Source organism: Budorcas taxicolor, chromosome 16 (genome assembly GCF_023091745.1).
Source record: "Budorcas taxicolor isolate Tak-1 chromosome 16, Takin1.1, whole genome shotgun sequence".
Classification (NCBI taxonomy): Eukaryota; Metazoa; Chordata; class Mammalia; order Artiodactyla; family Bovidae; genus Budorcas; species Budorcas taxicolor.
The window spans coordinates 64,407,386-64,433,150 of NC_068925.1; the positions used below are offsets into that span (position 1 = coordinate 64,407,386).

At 45.8% G+C, this 25,765-nt stretch overlaps 3 protein-coding genes and 1 long non-coding RNA gene across 5 annotated transcripts; 2 read left to right on the forward strand and 2 right to left on the reverse strand.

The window, feature by feature from the left end:
- Positions 1-618: 618 nt before the first annotated feature.
- Positions 619-10,984, reverse strand: GLUL (glutamate-ammonia ligase). 2 transcript variants are annotated; one of them, XM_052653976.1, is made up of 8 exons: positions 10,831-10,958; positions 9,680-9,796; positions 8,023-8,201; positions 6,540-6,701; positions 3,838-3,984; positions 3,306-3,433; positions 2,905-3,104; positions 619-2,356 (listed from the first exon to the last, which is right to left on the reverse strand). In XM_052653976.1, the coding sequence occupies exons 2-8, from the start codon at positions 9,781-9,783 to the stop codon at positions 2,038-2,040; spliced, it is 1,239 nt and encodes a 412-aa protein (XP_052509936.1). In that variant the 5' UTR covers positions 9,784-9,796; positions 10,831-10,958; the 3' UTR covers positions 619-2,037. The 2 variants fall into 2 exon arrangements, with proteins under 2 accessions (XP_052509936.1, XP_052509937.1); XM_052653977.1 differs by lacking the exon at positions 9,680-9,796 and having other exon boundaries at positions 10,831-10,984.
- On the forward strand, positions 9,782-11,297 carry LOC128061296 (translation initiation factor IF-2-like). Its single transcript, XM_052653581.1, has 4 exons — positions 9,782-9,872; positions 9,929-10,053; positions 10,170-10,854; positions 10,951-11,297. Exons 1-4 carry the CDS (start codon positions 9,782-9,784, stop codon positions 11,295-11,297), a joined length of 1,248 nt encoding a protein of 415 aa, XP_052509541.1.
- Positions 11,298-11,371: 74 nt separating this feature from the next.
- Positions 11,372-13,807, forward strand: LOC128061811 (uncharacterized). The gene is made up of 4 exons (XR_008200746.1): positions 11,372-11,411; positions 11,626-11,846; positions 12,947-13,008; positions 13,197-13,807. It is a non-coding gene; the product is annotated as an uncharacterized LOC128061811 (long non-coding RNA).
- Positions 13,808-18,074: 4,267 nt separating this feature from the next.
- TEDDM1 (transmembrane epididymal protein 1) lies at positions 18,075-18,977 on the reverse strand. Its single transcript, XM_052654267.1, has one exon. It carries the CDS (start codon positions 18,975-18,977, stop codon positions 18,075-18,077), a length of 903 nt encoding a protein of 300 aa, XP_052510227.1.
- Between the last annotated feature and the right edge of the window lie 6,788 nt (positions 18,978-25,765).

Sequence of the window (25,765 nt, forward strand, 5' to 3'; positions counted from 1 at the left end):
GCGTATCAAGGGATATCTGGGGCTGGCTCACCCTCAGAGCTAGGTCAGCCTCGGAAGGTTTTAACCAGCGTAGCAACGTGGTCAATATTTGCTATTTAGATGAATCACTGGCAGCTGGGCAGAAGATGAAATGAAGTAGGGGCAGTGAGACCAGTTGCAAACAGACCAGGCTGCAATAAAGTCAAGCCAGTGCTCAAAACGTGATAGTGTGATAGGCCAAAGGCAAGCTCTGGAGCACACACAGGGAGGGGGGTTGGGGTTTGTACACTGCTGCAAACTTTTAGGGCCTGGATAGGCCTTAACCCAAACACCCCAGATTCCCAAAGCACAGGATGGAGCTGGTTGGCAATAAGCCTCAGGAAAGATTCTTTAATTCCAAAAACAGGTATACCATGAAGTGGCATATAGGGACTTAAAAGAATCACAAGTCAGGAGAGATCTTATAAATCAACCTAACATTTATAAGAGCTGCTCTGGGCAGTTAGCACAGTTTACAATGAAGAGTTATCCAACTCTGAACATACTGTACATGGCAATTACAAATTGTCACGGTAAGAAAAAAACCACTGCCCACTTTCCGCACCCAACACAAAATAGCCAGAAACAGTAAGGAAAATGTAAGGACAAAGGTGGGGTTTGTTTTTATTATAAAAGAAAAAAAAATAGTAACTCCTCAGGAATCTTAATTTCACACTCAGAGAACAGACACCAAGATACAAAATTACAACTGTTTGGACTCCAGACTTGTCCCATCTCCTCCAGAGCAGAGATGGGGAGGAGAGAGCTGAAGCAAACAAGCAATTCTGTAAAACAAAGACTTAGAAACCCTAACAAATATGATTAAAATCTAAAATTCTGTTTTGCTTAAAAAAAAATTTTTTTTTTTATTATCAAAAGGCCTGCTTTAGTGACATGCTAGTCCCACCGGAAAATAACCCCAATACCCCCTTGTCAGTAACATGCTCAAGTTGACCAGCCAACTCCTATTTCCAAACCCCTGTGTGTACAAGTACATGTGTTTCTTTTAAACCTGGGGCTCAGGTGATGGCTACTGCTATCATGGGCTTCCACCTGTTAACCAACCAATGTCAGCCTCCCCAGAAGGGCAAGCAGGGCAGAGAGAAGCCCTGAAGTGGTAGTGAGGGAATATCAGCCCCAAACAGCGAACTTTTCCAGCACAGCCTCTCCCATCCCCACACCCACTCAAAAGGAGATCCTTATTTCTAACCAGACTATTTGTCTCTAATTTGGGTTCCCCATAACCAGAATGGCTTTTTCTCCCTAAAGAGAAAACACATTTATCTGCACACCCATATATATAATTTTGTTTTTACATTTAAATATAAAAATACTACTCTGCTTTGTGTTATAAATGGAGGACCACACAATGAGAACTTTTTCTTTTAAGGTAGGGCTATCCATCCATTTATGTGGAGCCTGTCAGGGCGTTGAGCCCCAGGCAAGGGAAGCACCACATCAGGAGATCTAGGGCATTTTCCTACCTGACTTCCCACCCTTCCTTCCCCCCTAATTCTCACTTTTGATAGAAAGTTGGTTACAACCTTGTAAGTAATGGAACTTCCCACCAAGAAGGGAAATCCTAACCTAACCACAGAATCCAGCACCCCTGTCCCCCACTCAGTAACCACTCAGAAAGAGTCCTCCCCATCCCTTCACAATGACTGGGCTCTCTGTCCAGAGAGCTATGCCTATTGGACAAACACACCTGATTAAATGGAAGCAGTGGTTATGTTTCCCCACCCACCCTCCCAACTAATGCACTAGAAAGCTTCGGTGATAGGAAAAAGAAAAGGGCAGGGGTAGGTAGGTGAAGTGATTAAGAACTTGACCCCTTCGATCCTGACCAAAGAAAGCAAGAGATATTAACTGGGTGTGAGGAATTAGAAAAAAAAAAAAAACAAAAAAGACCTTGATATTCCACCCTTTGAGTTATAGCTATTATAACATTGAGAGGGGCGAGAGTGGGAGTAAGATGTAGAATTAAGAGGGGTTTCGAGGGCTGCAAGTCTAGTCCACTTAGTTCTTGTACTGGAAGGGCTCGTCGCCGGTTTCATTCAGAAGACATGTGCGGATGAGGGCTTCCGTCACGGCGAAGGGGTCACAGTTGGCAGACGGGCGACGGTCTTCGAAGTAGCCCTTCTTCTCCTGGCCGACAGTCCGGGGGATGCGGATGCTAGCACCACGGTTGGCCACGCCGGCAGAGAAATCGTTGATGTTGGAGGTTTCGTGGAATCCAGTTAGGCGCCGGGCGTTGTCCAGGCCCCCCTTGGGATCGTAGGCTCGGATGTGGTACTGGTGCCGCTTGCTTAGTTTCTCAATGGCCTCCTCAATGTACCTGGAAGAAACAGTCAAGATGAGGGTCCGACCTGCCATCAGGAAACCTGCCCTTCAAGGAGCAGGTGTGGATCCAAGAATGGCGTGACTCATCTACCAAAGATTGTTTTCCAGGCTCCAAATGCCCAAAACATGGCCCCAGGAAAAGATTCTCCACAAAGGCAGCACCCTGCCTTACAACCTATGTCTCTTAGTACTGGGCAGGCAGTAGCTGTCCCCGTGAAACTCTCTCCCACCCACAGCCATTAAGCTCATTCAGAAGCTTGTATTGTTAACTAATTTAGTTCTTACTAAAGATTTTCAAAAGCATTCATCCATCCGTGTCAACTTTCCCCATCACCATCCTCGAATCCTACTCTTGAAGAGTATTTTGGGGGTACTTTCCAAATAGGAACAAAATGACAGGATCAGAAGACAGTTTTTGAAGCTGAGTACCAAGAGCTAAAGGCCCCAACTGGGAAGGCAGCTTACTCATCCCCAGTATATCAAACCCCTGGCAGGTATTCTTGCAGAGAGAGTGAAATGGCCCCCGCTGGAGGTGGCACTCACTTCAGACCATTCTCCTCTCGCATGGCCTTGGTGCTAAAGTTGGTGTGGCAGCCAGCACCATTCCAGTTTCCAGGAATGGGCTTAGGATCAAAGGTGGCGATCACTCCGAAGTCTTCACACACACGATGCAAGATGAAACGGGCCACCCAGAGATGATCGCCCATGTCGATTCCTTCACAGGGTCCTATCTGGAATTCCCACTAGAGAGAACAAGAAGATGGGCCTTGAAAGCAAAACCAGCTGCTCACCCCAACCCAGAAGCTGACACTTGCCCCCTGCTCATCTCTACTCCAAGCCACCTTGAGGGCTTTGGGTTAAGGAGTGAACACCAGAATAGCCCTTCCTAGCAAAATCCCCTACATGCCTCTAGGTGGGGCAGGTGGTGGGCTAGAGACCTTTACCTGTGCAGGCATGACCTCGGCGTTCGTGCCCCCGATCTTGATGCCAGCATACAAGCAGGCCCGGTAGTGAGCCTCCACAATATCCCTGCCGTAGGCCTTGTCCGCTCCCACACCACAGTAGTAGGGACCTGGAGAGGCATCAAGATGGAAGATCAAGAGGCAGGATGTCAAGAAAATTCCTATCTAAGTGAGATGCATGGCCCAAAGTCAGAAGTCACAAAGTTCTCACACCTTCTCCTGGAATCACCATCCCTGCCTTTACCAGGAGGCAGATGAGTGGTGTGCAGTGGGCTCCTCTGGGTTAACACCGACTAGAGCCCACGGTTTCCGTGCAATGTTCACATCTCAACATCCATTATTTGGATTTAGGTAACACAAGGGCTAACTCTCTACAGTATTATTTCAGCCAGTCTCAGGGATATCCCCCTAACTTTTTGGTCTACAAGGATTCACACCCATCTCCAGAGAGACTTCCCTTGGCAATTAAGCACTTGGGGAGAAGCAAGATTCACCTCTCACCAAGGAGACTTACCTTGGGGCCCAGGAAAGCCGTTGGAAGGCCAGCCAAAGGGGTGCCCATCAGTACCCATTAGGGTATATTCCTGCTCCATTCCAAACCAGGGGCGCTGGTTGCTCACCATGTCCATTATCCGTTTACAGGTATGCCTTAAATTGGTTTCTAGGAGAAAGAATGGACACGCTATTAGAGATATATGGACAAATGCACTGAATCCCCATGTTGATGGGAAGTGGTCCTCAGATTCCAGGTACCTGAGATGTTATTTACTAAACTGACCCAGGGTCAACCTTTAGGTGCCCCAGTCAGTGTGAGAGGGGATGATAACAGAAGCTATGGTTATGTATCTGTAGGGAGACTCTCAAAAGGCATTATTTATAACTAAACTGGGTCACAACAAAGTCACATGGGAGACGACCCAGAGGACACAGCAAGGGTTCACCTTATCTGCAAGCTGGTCCCCTCCCAAGTACCAAATGTCAGGCACTTGAACCCTCTTATTCACAGAAGAACTGCTTCTAGCTGTTAGACCCATTCATGGTTTCTCAAGCATTTACAGCCAAATCTACAATTTTTATTGAGAGAATCATTTGTCTATCAACAGCCTTACATTCCCGGTGAGAAGATACAAAGATACAAAGTGCTAATTTCTATAGTACTGGCACATGCCAAAAAAAACCCAACCAACCGAAAAAAAAGGGCGACAAGCTCAAGAAAAACTTCTATGCTAGAACGGATCTTTATAGATTATTATTGGCTGTTTCACTATGTTCAAGAACCATTTTCAGACCTCTATGATATGCAAATGATACCACTCTAATGGCAGAAAGCAAAGAGGAACTAAAGAGCCTCTTGAGGAGGGTAAAGAGGAGAGTGGGAAAAGTAGGCGTAAAACTCAACATTAAAAAAAATCAGATCATGGCATTTGGTCCCATCACTTCACGGCAAATAAAAGGGGAAAAAGTACAAACAGTGACAGACTTTATTTTCCTGGGCTCCAAAATCACTGTGGATAGTGACTGTAGCCATGAAAGTAAAAGATGCTTGCTCCTTGGAAGGAAAGCTGTGATAAACCTAGACTGTGTATTAGAAAACAGAGATACCACTTTTCGGACAAAAGTCTATCTGGTCAAAGCTATGGTTTTTCCAGTAGTCATGTGTGTGGGATTTGGACCATTAAGAAGTCTGAACATCAAAGAATCGATGCTTTCAAACTGTGGTGCTGGAAAACTCTTGAAAGTCCCTTGAACTGCAACAGATCAAGCTAGTCAATCCTAAAGGAAATCAACCCTGAATGTTCCCTGGAAGGACTGATGCTGAAGCTGAAGCTCCAATACTCTGGCCACCTGATTTAAGGAGTTGACTCATTGGAAAAGACCTTGATGCTGGAAAAGATTGAGGGCAGGAGGAGAAGGGGATGACAGAGGATGAAATGGTTGGATGGCATCACTGACGTCAATGGACATGAGTCTGACCAAACTCCAGGAGACAGTGAAGGACAGGGAAGCCTGGTGTGCTGCAGCCCACAGGGTCACAGAGTCAGCTGCATCTTCCTAATAACCCTGAGATGGGTATTATAAGTCTCCCTTTTTACAAGTGAGAAAATGAGGCTCAGAGATGGCAGGGAACCTGCCCGGGGTAGGCAGCAGAATCAGGAAACCCTGCCTGTCTTGACTTCAGAACTCAGGTCTTTCACCATAATTTAATGCCTCCTAAAACAGACGTTTTAGGGGGCTTCCCTTGTGGCTCAAATGGTAAAGAATCCACCTGCAGTACGGGAGACCTGGGTTCCATCCCTGGGTTGGGAAGACCACCTGGAGAAGGGAAAGGCTACCCACTCCAGTATTCTGGCCTAGAGAATTCCCTGGACTGTATAGTACATGGGGTCACAAAGAGTTGGACACAACTGAGCGACTTTCACTTTTCACTTCAAAAGCTCTCTGGAACAAAAAGGCACACAGTTCTTCTCAATCATTTACACGTAACTCAATCCTCTACAAACAATTTTATGAGATGGACTTTATTGGTGGATAATTGCTTTACAGTGTTGTGTTGGTTTCTGCCGTACAACAACGTGAATCAGCTATGGGCTGTGCTTAATCGCTCAGTCACGTCCGAGTCTTTGCAACCCCATGGACTAATAGCCTGCCAGGGTCCTCTGTCCATGGGGATTTTCCAGGCAAGCATACTGGAGCGGGTTGCCAGAGTGGGTCCCCTTCTCCAGGGGATCTTCCCGACCCAAGGATTGAACCCAGAATCATACAGCGATACTTACTATAGCTGTAAGTATACATATAGCACCCTCCCTCTATCCACCCCCCAATTTTAAAATGGGGGAAGTGACAAGTATAGGGGACAAAATAACTTGCCCAAGTTCATAGAAAGTAAGTGGCAGATCTAGAAATCACACCCAGCATTAAAATCTACAGGCAGGAGGACTGTGACATGGGGCACTCCTCCAGCAAAGATTTAGAAGAATCCAGTGTGGTTTTCTGCAGCCAACAATGGGAGGAGGGACCACACAACCTCTCTCAACAAGGAAGTTCAGGATGGGGAGATGCATGTCCAGTCCTTCAGACTTCTAAGAGTTAGTTAGAAGTTAGTTCTAACTTCTAACAGTTCTGGGATAAGCTCGTCTTCCTAATACCGATTTTGGAATATCCGCCCCACCTGACTTTACAATTCATGGATTAGGATTAAGTCTATCCTATACACACCTGCAGGCTTTCGGTTGTACTTGAAGACTTCACAGAACACCAGCTTGTTGGGGTCCTTGCGGAAAGGGTCCCGGAACATGGCAGCAGGGACAAGATACATGTCACTGTTGGAGCCTTCAGACTGAAAAGTACTAGAGCCATCAAAATTCCACTCGGGCAACTCTGTGATAAAAAGAGAGGGGGAAATTAAAGTTGCAAGCACAAGAACTTTTCAGGGAGGAGTACAGCCTCTCACTTACCTTTTTATCTCTAAGGATCTACACTGTCTTGTCCAGAAAGCCAGTGATGCATGACTGCTGCTAATAACAGGCAGACCCTGATGTTTGCAGGTTGCCCCACAGTCCTTTCTCTTCCAAGTAAGACCATTGCATCACTTTTTTTAAAAGAAGTACCAATCACAGAAACAACCTAAGAATAATGTTTCCTCTGTAAATAAGTCTACTGGACACCCAGGAGACAAAGTGGACATTTCTAGTCAGTCAGTCATCATTTAAAGAATTGAAATCCAGGAGAAATAAAGACTCTCTGATAGGCCATCTGTGTTGCTTATTTCTTTCACTTCCCACCCCCACCCCACACTGTGTAATGGACAGTCCCAGTTCATGTGGTGTCCTTATTTTAACAGATAAACAGACACTAGCAGGATGACTTATTCAAGGGTGCTCCCACGTAACTTATCCACACTATGTTTTAAAGGTGAGTTCCTTCATCTCTCTCCAGATGACTATGAGTTCTCTGAAGGCAGAGACCAGACTCTCATCTTGTACTTTCAGGGCCTGTGCAATACCTGCCACATAGCAGGTACACACTATATGTTTTGTATTATAGCCATTCATTCATTCACTCAAATGTGAGCATTATCAGAAGAGTAAGCTATCCTAAATCAGGTAAAAGATGATGGACCTCAGTCCCTTTCCAGAAGGAAGGCAGCTATGGTTTGTTCTAGACCAAAGAATAAAGCAAGACAAAGTCGTCCCAATTCATATAATAGCTTCTGTAGGATAAGCAATCAGCCAGATTAAGAATTCTTAAAGTGCATCAGCTAAAAACACATGATGGTAGCTCTACTTAGAAACCACTTTTAGGGTGTTTGCTTTACATCTAGAACCTAAGTAACATTCAAAAGAGTTTGTAAAGCAGATGGAATAGTCAGGCTAGAGCTGTGGTTTTCAAACTGGGTTCCTAGCGGTACCTTAGGTCAGACTGAGATGGGATGTCCAAGTCAAGAAAGTTCTCAATGCCACTCCCCCCAGACTTCATCTTTTTTCTTTAGATATGCAAGACTCAGCTTAAATAAAGGGGTCCATTGTTAATGCTTGGAGGCAGTGTAGGAGCTTAATGTTGACTGAATAAAGTCTGTAAAGTCCTGCCTTAGAAAAGCTTTACATCAGAGTAAAGAGGCCAGATCTAGTGGCTTGGTCTCAGGTTGCCACCCAACCCCCCCCCCCCCCCCCCCCCCACTCAATTCCGCCCAGCCTCTCACCTTCTATACACTTGGGTTCAGAATCCAAGGTTCGGGTCTTGCAGCGCAGTCCTTCTCCAGTACCGTCGATCCAGATGTACATAGCTTGGACTTTCTCGCCCTGAGGTAGGGCCATGTACACCTGCTTGATGCCTTTGTTCAAGTGGGAGCTCGCCGAGGTGGCCATGGTGGAAGGTGTTCTGAAGAGAGAGAGAAAAAAATAAAATAAGAACACCAACTCTAAACAGATCCTCTGCAGGAATAAGGACAATTAAATCAAGAAGTCACAGTGGGAGTGGCGGCCCCTCCCTTTGGAAGTCACACACTCAAAAGTACAGTACATTTATTTACTTGCTTTCAGAGAGATTAAAGTTTTATACTGAACAAAAGTCTCCTTATTCCCTTCCTCAAGCCAGAATCTAAACTTTTGAGCACTGTTCTATTTTTGCGGTTTGTCAGAGGTGGAGGAATTGTTTCATTTTTCATACTAAGATACTGGGGGGCAGGGGGGTGGGTGAACCCAAAACAAAATATGAAAGTTCAGAAACAGTCTGCAGAACAGACATCTATCTCCAAGTAAAATCCAGCCACAGAAGGGCTTGGCTGCTATGATCTCTTGGTTAAGTTCTCCCTTTTCCTTACACCCCAGAGGATGCCTCAATAAAAAGTTCTTTTGAAGATTCCTCCACCCTTCCAAATAAACAACCCACCCCATTCCCATTTAGCTGGAAGGAGGAAACCAGGGCTAGCTAGAAGATTTAAGAGTTGGTGGCTTCCTAACAACGACTAATGTGTATTTTGGTACATTTGATCCAACCTGGATTTTAAGACACACACTGGCATGACTTCCATCAGTTTGAGGCAAAGTTCTCATTTCAGAGAGTAGACTTAAGTTTGAGAGTGACCAGATTCCACCAGAGAACTTTAATTAAGAAATTCCCACTTCTAAATCTAAAAGATCTGGGGTTTCAAAAGCTGAGGCACGCTAAAATCTGTGAGCCACCACCGCAAAACCTCTCAAAGAAGAGACACTGAAGCCACAGAACCAAACCCCAACACAAAGAGGAAATGTCCTACCTCCTCCCTCCCCCATTGATCGCCCAGGGTGGCTGGAGAGGGAACATATTGTTCTCCTCCAATGACTTGGGCAACTTTCTGAAGTACAGTGGCAAAGTTTCTATGGGCAACCGTCCATGTTTGCCCAGCTGAAAACAACTGCTTCTCCCTGCAACAGCCTCACCCTTCCCCTCCGGGAAGCGCAGCTGTCTGTCAAGTTGTGTTAGCAGACAATCTTGGCCGACTCCCTCTAGACTTGGTCAGTCAAATCCCACTCCTTATGCCCATCGCCCATCCTGGCTTTAAAAGCCAGTAGGAGCAATCCCAGACCCTTTCAGCTCCCAGCTATAACCCCATCCCTGGCTTTCCTCTCCCACCGGTTACCACCTCCAATTTCAAGTCACACTTTCTCCCTTAAGCCTCGGGGCCTGCTCTTTTCGGTGATGCCAACTCGGTTCTGTGACAGGTTGGATGCCAACAGCCGCCTGCTCTATCAACTAGTGCCGCCGAGATGTCGAGATTTTACGTGGTGGGGGGGATGGAGGGCTGGGATTCTGCGGTCCTTAGCGGTTTCTTGCAGCTGTGGTGGGAGCAGGGTCCTGGATCCCTGCTCCTCACTCACCCCAGCCAGGTAAGATCAAAGGTATCGATGACGCCCTCCTTGGCCCTTCTCCTTTTGGAGTGGCGTTCGCGCCTCTCGTGGGTCTCCGGCTCTCGCTGGTCCATGCACCGGAGCTTTCTGGGCGAGGGAGACGGAGAGGGAGAGGGAGACGAAGTGCGGTCGGAATCGCACCGGGTGGAGCAGGAATACGAAGGCTCCTGAGTCGACTTGATCTTGACTCGCGGTTTCTCTCCGGCATTCACCGAGTAGGCGACGAAGCCGAAACAGTTGGCGGGGGACCCCGAGGACCGAGATTCCAGGTCGTCTTCATCTTCGTTCGCGTTCTTCTTCGCGGATTTGCGGCCGGGGGAGCATCCCCGCTTCCCGCCCCCAGGGTAGTTGGGAAAATCCACTTTGAGAGCAGCCCTTTCCCACTGAAACGTCCCAAAAGTCGGCGCCCCGCCCCCTGGGCCCCCGTCTGGATCTCAGGGCGTCGCCGAGGGGGCCATAGCCCTCCAAGGCCGGGGCGGGGTGGGGCGGGGGGCGGCAGCTGGGGAGTCCGCCGGAGGGACAGCGCGCCGCTGCTGCCCCTGTCCGGCCAGCCGGGCCTCTCCACCCGCCGCGCCCGCCGGCCACGCCGCGCTCCCGGGCTCCCCATTGTTCAGTCACAGGGGTAGACCCCGCGGCGGGAGCGGGCCGCACCACCGACTCTCCCGGCACCCGGCCTCGGCGCAGGCAGCTAACCGCGCCCCGGGGCCCGCAGCCGCGGGGAAAGAGGGCGAGGCTCCCGCAGGGGGACCGCTCCATCCACCACGCACGCCCCACGGCCGAGCGGGGGGCGCCGGGCCCGGGCAGCGAGCGGGCTCCTCGGCTCGTCCTGCCCAGCGAGCTCCAGGGGCGGCGCTTCAGGCCGCCAGCAGCTGAAGGAAGATCAAAACAACTCCCCGCCCTCCGCGAAGCCTGGCGCCCCACCATCGCCGACCCAGACCCGCGGGCAGCGAAAGCAAGCAGGAGCCCCCCCCCACACACACCTCCCTCCAGGCCGGGGCGCAGAGTAGGGCCAGGAGGTGGGAAGAGGCCGAGACGATCGGTCAGGGAGCGGCGGCCGGGCCGGCGCGGCACACTTCCGAGCCCCCTTCCCGCCCTCTTCCCCGGGCCGGCTCGGTGCTTACCTAGGCGCGGAGCAAAGCGGCAGGGCGAGCAGGCGGCGAGAGCGAGGTGAGAAGAGAGGCGAGGAGGACCGGGAGGTGCTGCTTAGACAGCTGGCTCTTCTCCCATTCTCCGCTCTGCAGGGCGGCGCGCCGCCCCGCACACTTTATCGGCGGCCGGGGCCGCCCCCGGCGCCCTGATTGGTTCCCAGAGGCCCGGAGCCCGGGCGGATCAGCGGATGCACCGTCCCGGCCCCACGGCCATTGGGCGAGCCGCCGAGCGGGCGCCGCCGGGTGGGGGCGAGCGGACCCGGGAAAGAAAGGAAGGGAAAGGGCGGAGGGGGAGGGGACGTGGGGGGAGGGGCGCGAGGCAGGGCGGGCGGCGGCGGGCGGAGGGCCCGGGGCCTGCCGGGAAGGACCCCGCCGCCCGCCTGGCCCCGGGCGGTCCCCGCGTGCTCTCCCCCGCGGCGCCCCCAGGTCAGATATTCTGAGGGAGGATTCTTTTCCCAGGTCCCACTGCACGCCCCAGAGGAAATTCCAACCCACAGGCACCAGCTTTTGCCTTTCGTTGTTGGAGAACCTCCACTCCCTTGCCCGGCCCTCAGGTCCTGCTTGAGGTTCGGGGGGGTGGGGGCCGCAGTAGCCCCGGGCTCCCGGGTGCCTGGGCCGGCCTCGGAGGGGGCGGCGCAGACGGGGGGCTGCCGGAGGTAGGCCGGAAAGAGCCCCCTGGCCGGCCCCCTCGGCGGGTTTGAGGATGTGACCTGGAGTCTCCCATCTCCCGTTTGTAGTGAACGCGCTGTGTTTTGTCTCGTTGCGTAGAGAGGGTCCCGGCGGGCGGAGACACAGCCGGCCTCTGCCACACCTGAGGCAACTCTGCAGCCTCTCTGGACCCAAGTTCCCATTTCTGCAAATCAAATAAAACGGTTCAAGAGAGGACCTTTAGAGCCGCGCAACAGATTTGAAATCCTCTGTGCGAACTGTTTCCCAAGGACAGCTGACAGGGGATTGAGGTCTTGGCATCTCCCCCTTTGAAACCTAGGGTACGTCAAAAATTTAAGTTCTGTCTGGTGTTGCTTTTCATGTAATTTATTGAACGTCTTTGAAATCTGGAAAACGAGAATCAGTACCCCTTCCTCTTCTCTCCTCAGAGCTTTATTAGGATAGTTGAGAAAATGTGTGCGTGAACAGTCTTGAAAGGGATGTTTGTCAACAGATACACAATTTTATATATATGTATACAACACACATAAATATAATGTCTTCATTGCTACCAGTGATAAGATTTAATCATACTGTTTTTATTGCCTGAATCCTCCTGATGGTGTCTAGCCTTTATCGCACCTTTCAAGAGCCCCAGTATATGAGATTTTCTGTTTGAAAACTAAGAAATCATGTTGCTTTGGAAGAGGAAGGGAAGAAGTTTGCTCTTCTGGTTATTTTTTGTACCACAAATATGGAAAAGAAATGTTGCCTGTGACCACACACATAACTTGGCCTCTTTGGTCAACATCCCTCCCCTGTGGGAGTGTGGCTAACACTGCAGTGCTTTAAGATGACAGACTCAAGGTTCATCTCAAACAGAAACTTTTGGTATGTTTCAGACAGGTGACATTCTGGACCAGGTAAGTCGCCTTGCAAGTGTGAGGTATTCTGTCCTTAAACTTGCACTTAAACTTGTGATCCTTCAAATGATGGTGAAAGGCTGGGCTTCAGGTCGGGCAATGTAGGTTCAAATCTGGGTTTGACTTCTTACCAGCTTTATATTCAGGTGGATGCTTAGCCCTGAAGCCTCAGTTTCCTTGGCTACAAATTAGGCGTAACAGCTACCTTGTATATTGTAAGGATTAACTGTGATGGCACACATACGGCAATGCTAGAAAGCAATAATTGTAATTATTATAGGCCAAGATAATCTGAAGGGATTAGATTATTTCTTTTCCTGCCATAACCCATGAAGTACAACTTTCTAACTCTGGGTATTGCGCCACCATTAGTTTTATGAGAGTGGGTTTAGATCTGATCACAAAGTGAGCTGTCTTCATTCCATCTATTTCTGTGAAGTCTTGAGTTTAAATGGTTGAGGAGGGTGTGTTGGGAGGGGAAAGGCCATGTTCTTGTTTTTAAAAACGTTACTTTTCAGTTGCCAGACTGCCAGAAGTGAGCCAGAGCCTTCTACTGTACTGGTCACTGCCAGCACCCGAGGTAGGGATGGCACACGGAATAGAAAATAGAAAAGTAAGAGGCAAGCACAGTTCTTAAAGCTTCTAGTATGTGAGTCAGCCTGCTGCCCTGGCTGGTGTCTTAACCTTGCTTATTCATCTGTGTGTCCCCCAGGAGTGTCCAGGGGGGGTCAATAACTGGTCAATAACTGATGTTTGTTGACTACACAGAACTGACAGCGGCACCATCAAGAGAACATGTGCTTTGAGCTGCTTTTCCAAGAGTGGAAACGGATTTGCTTTGATCCATTCATGTGACCGGGGGCATACTTTGTGAGGGTTAGCAAGGTAATACATGACCACTGAGTTTTTCAGGCAGAACAAGAGGCCTTGTCCTCCTTAGTCAGCCCCCTACTTACTTAACCAAACTGAATTAGGACCCAAATGAATTCAAGAACTATTCGGGGAAGCTTAAAAGAGTATGAAGGAAGAAAAAGCAGAAGAAAGAGCTTGAACTAACTGGTTTGCCCCCAGAAACCCAGACTGGACTTTTAGAGAAGTTGTAAGGAGAGTGGCCTGTTTCATCCAGTTTGACTTTGCTGTGTCTGCTGCCCTGTGTTCTCTTTCTCCTTCTTCCCTAAATTCACAGCCACCCCCAGTCTCCTCCCGCTCCCTAAAAAGCATTAGAGCATTTGAACCATGAACTCTTCTGTCTCCTGGTACACTCAATATCAAAGCAGACGGGATTCTGTTTCATGGGCTTTGAAGTCAGGCTTTTTTCTTTTAGAGTAGCTGTGTCCAAGGGATGGGTGGAGTGGAAGAGAAATATCACAGGTCAAAATTTGGTTCCAAATCTGCGGAAATGGCTGGGGACTGAAAAAAAGGACTTCTTCAGTGTTCTGCTGCTTGAAATAAAGGCCTTGTTTGGGGTGGACTTTACCTGTGAGTTCTTCTCTCAATTTCTTTCTCTTTTAAAGGACCCAGTCTCACTTTGCAGATCGTAAACCCTTAATCTAGTGACCTGAGTGTGCCTTCCTGGGACCTATGTGGTTGGTTGCCATGCACTCATTAGAGACAAGATTTGGGGTGAGGCTCAAACATACTCAAATCTTTAAGCAGAACATGTAGTTTAGGAAATGGAGTTTTTCCAACATTTGGATGATTTCAGTAGGCAGTGAACAAAACCCTTAACTCATGCTGAAGAGACAGCTGAGACTCAGGCTTGAGGAACACCCTGGAAACCCAACCCCGCATTATAAACTTTTTCTCTTTTTAATAAACCAGCAGCAGTTCTTTCCAAAAGAGTAGACCATTGTAAAATCTAAAAGCAAAACAAAAATAAAAGGAAAAGAAACAGTCTTGGAAGCTGATGTCATTACTCTTAAAGCAAATTTGGGCAAGAAGCTGCAATTAACCAAGCTTTCGGACTTGAAGCTACATAAGTAAAGAAGGAAAGACCAGGTTTCACCTCAATTCGGTATTATCTAATACTTAACCCAGAGGAACTGTTCTTTATATCCTTTCTGATTGTTGTATACTCTTAGGCTCAGGTTAGGAAACAATAAGTTGAAGTCTCAGCTATTTTTGTTTAGTCTGAATTGAGTTTTGTTGAAGGCCCCTTGAAACCATTCAAAGGTAGAGAACACTTAGTTTCCCAGCCTACACCTTACGGTTGAAGGTTTAGGTCTTGAGCCTTACCCCAAATCTTACCTCTAAAAGGAAACTGCTTGGAGAATTGGGAGGAATAAGTTCATCTTAGCTAATAACATGGTAAAATAAGTCCTACCGAGAAAATTACAGCCATGCCATCCTAGAATTAATCTTTACATCATTTTAGCTTAACGGTGAGAAAGCTGAGGCCTTGCTCATTTACAGCCTCTTGCTTGAATCACCTTAGTGCAGTATTTCACAGCCTTACATGCTTCCAAGTACAGCTCCCTTGAGAGCCTTTTTCTGCTTCCCTTCCTTCAGCTTTCTAAGGCTGGGGCTGATGCATTCCTGGGCACCACCTCTAAGCTCTGAAATCCCTACTGTACCCACAGTGCAGGAACCAACCCGTTTACCTCTGAGTCCTTCGCTGTGGCTTCCCCCGTGCTGCCTCACATAGTAGACATTCAGTATATTCCGGGGCGGGGGATGGGGTTGGGGGATTGCTGTATGACAGGTTCTTTTTAAAAGGAATCTTTGGAGATAATTTTGTGTGTTTAATAACCTGTTTCATGGTTTTGTGAATCTGGGATTTTTATAGATAAGTGTCGTTCCTGTTCTCAGTGTATTGAGATTTGTATGGATTTATCTTTATTCTCTAGATTAATTGGAACATTATTGAAGCTTTAGGAAATTTAGCATTATGGTCAAAAACAACTTGGATCAGAGTATGTCCTTTAGTTGGTGCGCCTCTCGAAGATGTCCTCAGCTGGGTCCACAGTCCTTCCTCCCTCACCCCCATCCCATTAGTTGATTTGAATCCCTGTTTATTGCACATTCGCATGCCAAATTTTAACAGGAAACAAACAGCCCTTGGGTATGTTTTCTGGATACTTGGTTCTGTATTTTTCCTGACCTCCTTTCCCCTCCCCCAACTTCGTTTGAACCGGTACTTGGGAGACTTGTTTACTGTGTTGGAGAGTGAGAGGCTTGGCTGGGGGTGATGCGGATGTAGTGCCCTCTGGTGGAATTTTGTGAGAATTGCAAATTTCTCCACATAACCTTAGAAGCGTTTGGGAAGTCTTAGCTGGCCTTCAAGGCTTCTCTGTTACATCTCAAATACTATATAGTAAATTAATAACATTCAAGTTTATTATCTACACTGGATATTTAAGAGATAATATGTTGGGGATATCAACTGATTACTTGGTTTGTTTATCATTATAAAATTTGATCTCAAGTGACTAGAAACGGGCCACTGGCAGCATCTGCTTTTTCATCATCTCCCATCAGTGTGTATGAGAGGTAAAGAGAAAAGGAGTTCCCGCACAAAATGTAATTGAAAAGAGTCTAGGAACCAAGAGTTCAGCAGAAATAGCAAGGATCAGAAAACTTGGTCACAGCAATTCTTACTCTCAGCCCTCACTCGGATCTGAGCCCAGACATTTAAGGCCTAGCTGGAGGTTGAGAGCTTGCCAGACTTCCACTCCCAGGGGAGACTTGGGGGTGGTCATGGACAGAAAGTGACAGACGCACTCTGGGGGGTCTATAGAGTATTTGTACTATGCCTCTTGCTCCAGCTGGGCTTTCTGGCTGACTTTCTTCCTTTATTTCCTTTCTTTCAACAGTTTATTTATCTGACTGTGAAGGGTCTTATTTGCAGCATGTGGGATCTTCATTGCCTCATGCAGATCTTTCATTGCTGGCACCACAGACTCTTTAGTTGCGGCATGCAGGCTCCCTAGTTGTGGCACGTAAGCTGCAGGCTTCAGTAGTTGCAGCATGCAGGCTTAGTTGCTCCAAGGCATGTGGGATCTTAGTTCCTCAAACAGGGATCAAACCTGCGTCCCCTGCATTGCAAGGTGTATTGTTTACCACTGGGCCACCAGGCTAATCCCTCAACAATTTTATTTTGAGGGTCACTCCCTTTTCCATTGCCATCGGCAAAGTCCCCGTGGCCCAGAGGACACAGTCACTGGCTTCAGTCAGACACACCTGCGCTTGAATTCCTGTTTTGCCTTATACCAATTACAAGACTTGGACAACTCAACCTGCTGAGTCTCAGCTTTCTAGAGGTTCCTTATAGAAACACACGTGAGGATTAAAAAAATAATAACAGAGTAAACATTTCAGAAACAGCTTGGTGGATTTCCTTATCCCAAGAATGAGGAAGAAAGTGGGCCCATTGCTAAGGAGGTGACTCAGGCTTTAGTATTGTTGATGTCTTCCAGAGGTTCCCAGAACCTTGGGTCTGTCCAGCAACACATTTTGAAGGAACAAGAATGTGGAAATTCTGGAAGCAAATAAGCCTTTATTAAGCATCACCTATGGTACCTATTTGGTGCGTACATAGGAAGTTATGTAACTTGGCTATGACAAAGTCCTTACCTCTTAGGAGACTACACTCAAGGTGGTGAGGAAAAACCTACCCAGGGAAAATGATTGCAGAAACAGAACAAAGCAAAGTGTCAGCCGTGTGAGCAAATTAACAAGGCAAGTGGAACATAAGTGCTGAGGAGTTCCAGAACAAGGGAGTCAGTAGGAATTCTTGGAGAAGGCCTCCTTGGAGGTGCTCAGTGGGATTGGGATGAACGTGGCTTTTTTGCTGGGTGTCAAAGAACATGGCAAAGATGTGATTTTGGAATGACTTTCTGTGAGATGCAAGACAGTGAAATTTGCCACGACCCAAGGGGGACAGGATCTAGTAAATTATATGTACTGTGGTAGTGATGGTGACTGGAATATGAGTACTAAAGGAGGAAGTTGGAGAGAGATTGGACATTTGAATTCTATAAAAATGTTAAGCCTGCAAATTTGAAATGTCACCATAGCAAAGCATGAATAAAGTTTTACTTTATTAATTTGAATTTGAAATGAAGCCAGGCATTAGAAAGTGTTGGGGTAGAGGGTGGGGGAGAGTAGAGTTGGCAAAAGTGTCATTTCAACCAATATAAATTATAAATTCTATGTATCTGACTTTCACATGGTGGTGCCACTTTGCTAAGCATGCAGAAGTACCCACTATTTTTTGTCAGAATGAGACTTGAATGATGCTAGTTTTGAGCTGTGAGAAATCAGTATTCCATCAGGTAAAAGGCAGGCAGTCACTTGTGCCTGGAGAAACATCTGGTGGTGAATAACGGACTTTCCTCTCACCCCTTCATAGCGCCCACCCCCCCCCCCCCCCCCCCCGCCATTGCATTCTCTCCCCCTATGGCTCTCCTTGCACACTTCCTCTTACTCCCATCCCCTAACCCCACCAATCCTATCAGTTTCCCCTTCATGTCTCCTCAATGATTAGATGTTCAGGGACAGGAGGTGCGCTGGCAGATGGAGACCAGTGGCTTTCCTTCATGGCCACTATGTCTTCACCAGGGACCAAAGAAGATACACTGCATGTCTGGGAGAGCCCACAAGAGGGTAGATGGGGTTGACAGTGAGCCAGGCATTCCAGGCCCTGTCTCAAGGTGAACTCTTTGAAAGCAGAGCCTGGTCATCTTTCTCTGAGTGCTCCACTTCCTGTAGCAATTGGTAGAGGGGTCTCCTGGGGTATATGTAACATGGAGCTTCTCTGGACCCCGTCAGCTTCCAGCTAGGATAGTAGCAACGATGCCAAAAGGAAGATACTCCATAGATTCCCAGCAGACACAAAGCGTTGATCATTACATGCCAGCAGAAGAAGGTGGTAACAAACATGATGTCACTAATGTTATCGTCCTCCCACGGGTAGCCAGAGACTGGTTTGTACAGAATGAACCCTGCCTGTACCAGCCAGGAACCCATCATCTGAAACAGAAAGGTCTCGATCACAGCGAGTTGAAACGTGTCAGGAGCCCACAGCTTGGCGGTGAACACCAGCATCAGCAGCAACACCACCAAGATGAGCAGAGAGTGAACGTGCATCTCCACCCCCACAGAGTCCTGGACATGCGATACCAACAGCAGCAGGAGCACATAAAAGGTCAGCACCAAGATCCCTTTCTCTAGGGGCACACAGCGCTGAGGCAGCAAATTTTTGCTCATGATGTCTATACAGCCGTTGAGGGTGAGGAGGATGAACATGGTGAGGTGCTGCCACTGTTTGGCGTACATGAATCTTGGTGGCAGGTCCCTGTTCATCAGTGTCAACCCTCTCTCAACGCAGCTGATCTCATACGCCATCAAGCCAAAGCCAGCCAGCATCTTCAGCAAACCTCTGTGGGACATTTTCCACAGCCTGGCCCATCTCCCGTTATTCTTGGGAGGCAAAGAAGGATCCGGGAAAGAGTCGCTGAATATCACAGCTTTGGAGACCACTACTGCTCGATACAGTCCATATGCGAGTAGGAACAACCCTGGATACACGTGACCGATAAAGGTTCCCATTGAATCACAAATCGATCTAATGAAAGCGAGAAGAGTAAAACCCAGGCACGTCCTTCTAGGGCCACCTCAAGGTCTGGACTTTGGATAGAGTTGCCTTCCACCAACTTTTATCATTTTGCCCCACCCACCACTCCCCCACAGAGAGGAAATGCTTCTTGAAACAAGCCTACAGCTTTAGTGGCATAAAGCCTCATTGTTCCATTCCATTCTGGAACACTGGGAACTAACTGGCTTCTGCCAAAGAAGAAAGCTGGTGAATGTGCCTTTTAGGGGGCCCCCTCTAGGGCCCTTGGGGTGCTTCTGGTCATACTTGTCCCCTTCTCCCATGGCTTCCTCCCCTGGGACTGCCTACCCAGCACTCAGAGAGAGGAGGATGGAATGGGACTAGGGGTTGCCATGGTCTCAAGAGGAAGCCTGAGCACTTACAAATCCTCGGGTGTCCTTTGGCACCTCTCAGACATAACTCTGGCCCAATCACAGGGTTTTCTTTCTGGACACATATATTTAAAAACATTTGGATACATGATCATATTTCACACCTATCTGGCTTTTCTATTGTTCTTTTATAGACTTGCTTTGAGGATCACCAAGAAAGCTCACTTCCTCTCCACCTCTTATCTCTTTACATTCCCATAGTTGTCTCCCTACGTCAGCATTTAATAGCCATAGGGACTTCCCTGGTGGCTCAGATGGTAAAGTGTCTGTCTACAATGCGAGAGACCTGGGTTCAATCCCTGGGTTGGGAAAATCCCCTGGAGAAGGAAAAGACAATCCACTCCAGTACTGTTGCCTGGAAAATCCCATGGACAGAGGAGCCTGGAAGGGCTACAGTCCATGGGATCACAAAGAGTTGGACATGACTGAGTGACTTCACTTTCACTTTCAAATGGTTCTGAAATGCTACCTTTTTATACTGATTTTAGGGAGTGGATATTTTGTACTGTGTCAACCTGACTAAGCTTGAGCCATGTTTCCCAGAGTTACCTTCCCTATATGGTTTGAGATTAAGTTGACTGCAAGAGAAATTTACATAAGAATCTGAAGATGAAAGTAAAGCAGCAACCTAATACACTCTAAAGGTATAGGGTACCAGGTGCTCCTACAGCTCACACATTCAGTTACTGATCTGCTCACCTTGGTATGGGCAGCTAGGCCTATCGCTCCCTCAGCTTCTCTTTGTGTAAAGGACACAAGCTTCTGCAAGCCACCTGCCACTGAACTGTGAGGTGACGAGAGGAAGACAAGCTATAGCCTGTCTTCACAGGTTGCAACTTGTCCTTGCTCTTTCCCAGTTTTTTTCTGACTGCTGCCACACAGAGATGAAAGGACCGCCAGCCCACCACACAGAAGAGAGCCAAAAGCCTTCCATAGACTTCTTCACTCCAAATGTGTAAGGTCTAATGTCCTTGAGAAATTCATATTCCCATGATCCATCTCTAACTGATACAAGAAATGCTGGTTCTGTTGAGAGGAGTGACTCCAGTGAGCTGGTGTTGGCTATTTGGATTTTAACATGGATTAGCCCATCAGTTTCATTTATCTATGACTCCTCTAGTGTCTAATGCATCTCAGAAGACAGAGTCCTAGGTATTGGATAACAGCCAGCTGAGTATAAGGAATAGAGAATGATGAAGAACAAAGTACAGGGAATGTGATGCCTATGATGGTTTTGGGTTTATTGTAGGAGATACAAGCAATAGGAGTTTCTCTGGGGGTGATAATTATGCTGAAGGAAGAGGAAGTTCTCCCCTCAACATGAACAGTCCTGACCTCACAGTCTGCATAACCATCCTTCTTTAAGGTACAAGCACTGCTGTGGGGCAGAGAGGCAGCACCTGTATGCTGACAGTGCCCCTAGTGAAGAGGAGGAGAATTTACATGCAGCTTGCAGCACTGCCTCTGAGACCTCACTCCTACCCAACTACCTGTACATTCTCAAATCTAATCAATACCAGAAAAAAAGTTAAATCTTTCTGCCCTTGAGGATGGCAGCAATTCAGATTTCTTCTTGCTATTGAGAGATTTGGTGGGGCTAGGGATTTGAGTGTGAAAGTAAATTAGGAAGAGCTTAATTCTGCTTTCTGAGTGAGTTTGGCCTTTTAAAAATTTTAACATTAGGTATGTTTTATTCAATGTATAGTCATTGTAGAAAAATGAGGTAAAATACATTCACAAAAAAAGAGCACTACAAGTCATCTGTAATTCCATAATCTGGAGGTGACAACTGTTTTCTTTGAGATATAGAAACACTGTTCTAAGAAGGCAGCATGAAGAAGTGAAAAATGCATCAACTGGAAGTCAGAAATCCGAGTTCTCCTTTGACTTGCTGCATGTCATACCTTTCACCTGAAAAGAAAAATTGTGTTGAACTTAACCTTCTATTAAAGTGAAAATAATGGCATGAATATTTTTGCACAGAAAGGAGAATATTTATCTCCTGTCTCCATCTCCCTTCTGGTGAATTATCAAAACCCTGTGAGAGCACCACAGGGCTCAATGATCAGAGGAAGGAAATCCAAGGGGGAAATCTGAGTGGCACTTCTGAAGCAAGTCAGGAGGCAAGAACCCCAGGGATTGTCTTGGGTTTTGGGATTTGATCTGGGAGAAGCACAAGATGTATTGCTCTTCTGCATATCCGCAGGGCTGGGACAGGAAGCACATGGTCTGCAGGCCTCAAGGGGAGCCACATTTGCTCACTCTTACTGTTGCTTCTACTACTTTGAGGCTGTGATCCTAGTGAGCTGGGAGCAGCAGAGCTTCCTCCAGCTCCCACACTTTCCTTGACAGTTGTTCCTGGCAACTGTGAGCCAGAGGCCAGAGGAGGACAGAAAACAGCAGCACTGACCCAATAGCAATGTGAGGTTGAAAGTGGCATATATGAGGACAAGAAGCCCCACTTCAGGTCCCGTCCGGTTGCTCAGGCACCAAATCTGCATGTTTTTCATTACAACATGAACATCCTGATCAAGACTTTGAAGATAAGAATCGCCCACCCCAAACCAGATACTGCCCATGAGTAGCCAAGAAGGAAGCCAAAGGTAGTGAATGATTAGCAGAGCTGGCAGACAGCTCCAGGGTTTGTGGACACTGAGTGCCTGAAGAGAGTTTCATGAGGAAAACTCAGGTTGACCACAGGAACCCATAGAAGTCCTTCTCAGCCTGGTTGTTCTGTGGTGAGACTTCCCTCAGATCTGCACCCCCACCCCCAGCCACCACCCCATGTAATTGAAGGCCCCTAGACACAGCCACTGCCATTTGTCTGGCATGAAATACCAGAATGAGCCAGAATGCCTTCAGAAATTCAGTAAATATGAATTTACTAACTGCCGTGGATTCTACTGAGTACAGCAGCATATAAAAAAGTATATGATGTTAGTTATCCTCAAAGGGCTTACCATTTGAAGGCACACATCTCTACACATACACACATACTCTCAAACCAAACATTAGGGAAGTATTTAGACTACCTTGGTTCTATAGTAATCAAATGTCACATAGGTAATTTTAAATGTTCTAAAACATTTGATAAAGTTCAACACTTATTGATGATAAACTCTTACCAAAGTGGGTACAGAAGGGAACATATCTTAACATAATAAAAGGTATTTATGACAAACCCACAGCTTACATATTACTCAACAGTGAAAAGCTGAAAGCTTTTCTGCTAAAATCTAGAACAAAATAAAGATGCCCACTCTCACTGCTTCTATTTAACATAGTGTTGGAGGTCCTAGTCACAGTAATCAGGTAAGAAAAAGAAAAGTTACCCAAAGTAGAAGAGAATAGGTAAAATTGTCACTATATGCAGATGACACGATACTATAAATAGAAAACCATAAAGATTCCAAAATTACTAGAACTGATAAATGAATTCAGTAAGGTAACAGGATAGGATAAAGATTAACATGCAGAAATCTGTTGCATTTCTTTGCACTAACAATGAAATATCAGAAAGGGAGAGGGGAAAAAAAAATCCCTTTTAAAATCAAATCAAAAAAAAAAAAAAATACTTAGGAGTAAACCTGACCAAGGAGGTGAAAGGCCTATATGCTGAGAAATATAAAACATTGATAAAGGAAACTGAAGATGATACAAAAAAATGGGAAAATGTCCCATGCTCTTGGAAGAATTCATATTGTTAAAATGGCCATATTACCTAAAGTAATCTACATATTTAATGTGATCTTTATCAAATTACCCATGACATTTTTCACAGAACTAGAACAAATAACCCTAAAATTTATATCAAACCACAAAAGACCCAGAATCACCAAAGAAATCCAGAGGAAAAAGAACAAAGCTGGAGGCATAACCCTCCTAGACTTCAGACAAGACTACAAAGCTACAATAATCAAAACACTGTGGTATTGGCAGGAAAACAGACATATGGGTTAATGGGCAAGATAGAGGGCCCAAAACACCCATGATCAATTAACCTTCCACAAAGGAGGAAATAATATGCAACGGAGAGAAGACAGTCTCTTAGCAAGTTGGGAAAATCTGGACGACTGCATGTAAATCTATGAAGTTAGAACACTCCCTCACACCATACACAAAAATAAACTTAAAATGGCTTAAAGACTCAAATATAAGACATATGACATAATAAAACTAGAAGAGAACATAGGTGAAATATTATTAGCAATGTTTTCTTAGGTCAGTCTCCCACGGCAATAGAAATAAAACCAAAAATAAACAAATGGGACCTAATTAAACTTAAAAGCTTTTGCACAGCAAAGGAAACCATAAAGCAAAAAGACAACCTATGGCCTGGGAGAAAATATTTGCAAATAATGTGACCAACAAGGGCTTAATTTTTCAGAATATACAAACAGCTCGTACAAGTCAGTAACAAAAGAATTAAACAGCCCAATTTAAAAAAGGCATTTCTCCTAAAGAAGACATACAAATAACCAGTAGGCATATGAAAAGATGTTCAACATCACTAATTATTAGAGGAATGCAATCAGAATTACACTATTTCACCTCACACCAATCAGAATGACAATTATTAAAAAGTCTACAATTATGCTGGAGAGGGTGTGGAGAAAAGGGAACCCTCCTACACTGTCGGTGGGAATGTAAATTTGTGCAGCTACTATGGAAAACAGTATGGAGGCTCTTTTCAAAGCTAAAAATAGAGTTGCCATATGATCCAGCAACCCCACTCCTGGGCATATATTTGGAAAGAGCTATAATTTGAAAGCATACTTGTAACCCAATGTTCATAGCAGCACTATTTACAATAGTCAAGACATGGAAGCCACTTAAATGTCCATTGACAGATGAATGCATAAAGAAGATGTGATATATACATACAATGGAATACTGCTCAGGCATAAAGAAGAATTATTGCCATTTGTAGCAACATGGGTTTAACTCAAGACTATCATACTAAGTGAAGTAAGTTGGAAAAACAAAGACAAATACCATATGATACCCTTCATAAATGGAATCTGAAATATGATACAAATGAACTTACTTACAAAGCAGAAACAGACTCAGAGACATGGAAAACAAACTTATGGTTACCAAAGGGGAGAAGGGATGGAAGAGGGATAAATTAGGAGTTTGGGATTAGCAGATACACACTGCTATATATAAAACAGATAAACAACAAAGTCCCACTTATAACTCACAGAACTATATTCAATATCCTGTAATACACCATAATGGGAAAATATGAAAAAGGATATATATGTTATATAACACATATAATACATATACATTATATGATATATATATAACTGAAGCACTTTACTATACACCAGAAACAGACACAATGTTGTAAATCAACTATACTTCTATAAAAAATTTAAAAGTAAAAAAATATTTTCTAACAGCAACATTAAAAAGATGAAATTAGTTTTATAAGATATATTTCTCAATATGTCCACAATATCATTTCAACATGTAATATAAAAGTTATAAATGAATTATGTTTAATAAATGAAGTATTTGATTCCATATTTCATATTAAGTGTACAAACTCATGTTATGTTTTACACATAATGGCACATTTCATTTCAGACAAGCCATGTTACATGCTCAATAGCTACATGTGGTTAGTGGCCGCCATATTGTATTATGTAGATTCAAACAGTACAGAATGACAAGTTGAGTGAATTTTAAAGTTTTAGTGAAAAGAATAGTTCCTGGTGGGGGTAGAAGTTTGTTCAGAAATGGTATCTAGACAGCTACACTATAAACTCAATGGTTGTAGGATTTTAGTATGGTGCTGAACATCTTTTAATTTACTTTCTGTTTGCAAGGGGCACTATCATGATCATCACCATCAAAAAATGACTACAACTCACCTTGCTGCAAGGCAGAAACCTACTGCAGGAAGAGAGCAAGCCAGAGGTGGGGCCTTGAGCAAAACCACACAGGGAGTGGGTCTGTGGAAATCAGAATAAGGTCAGAGCCCATCTGTTTATGTGCCAGATTTTCATCTTAATTTCAAATAAGCATTACTAAGCCTTGGGCTTTGTCACTAACTTACCAAAACAAAGCCATGAGAGATGGAAACAACATTCTTATTTCTAAGTTTGAAGGGGCATATTTGCTTTATTTATCCTGGCACACCAATTCATAATTCTCCTCTTTGAAATTTCCTATAATAGGAGCTTTATACCTCATTGCATAACCATGGCTTAGGTTTCACAGTTGGTATAATAGATTTCAGGGTGATCACATTTCAACAGCTGTTTTTTTTCTGAAAACTTTTAGCAAGGTGGGAACACGTACTCACATTATCTCTGTTATACCTATTTCTTCCTTTACGACTA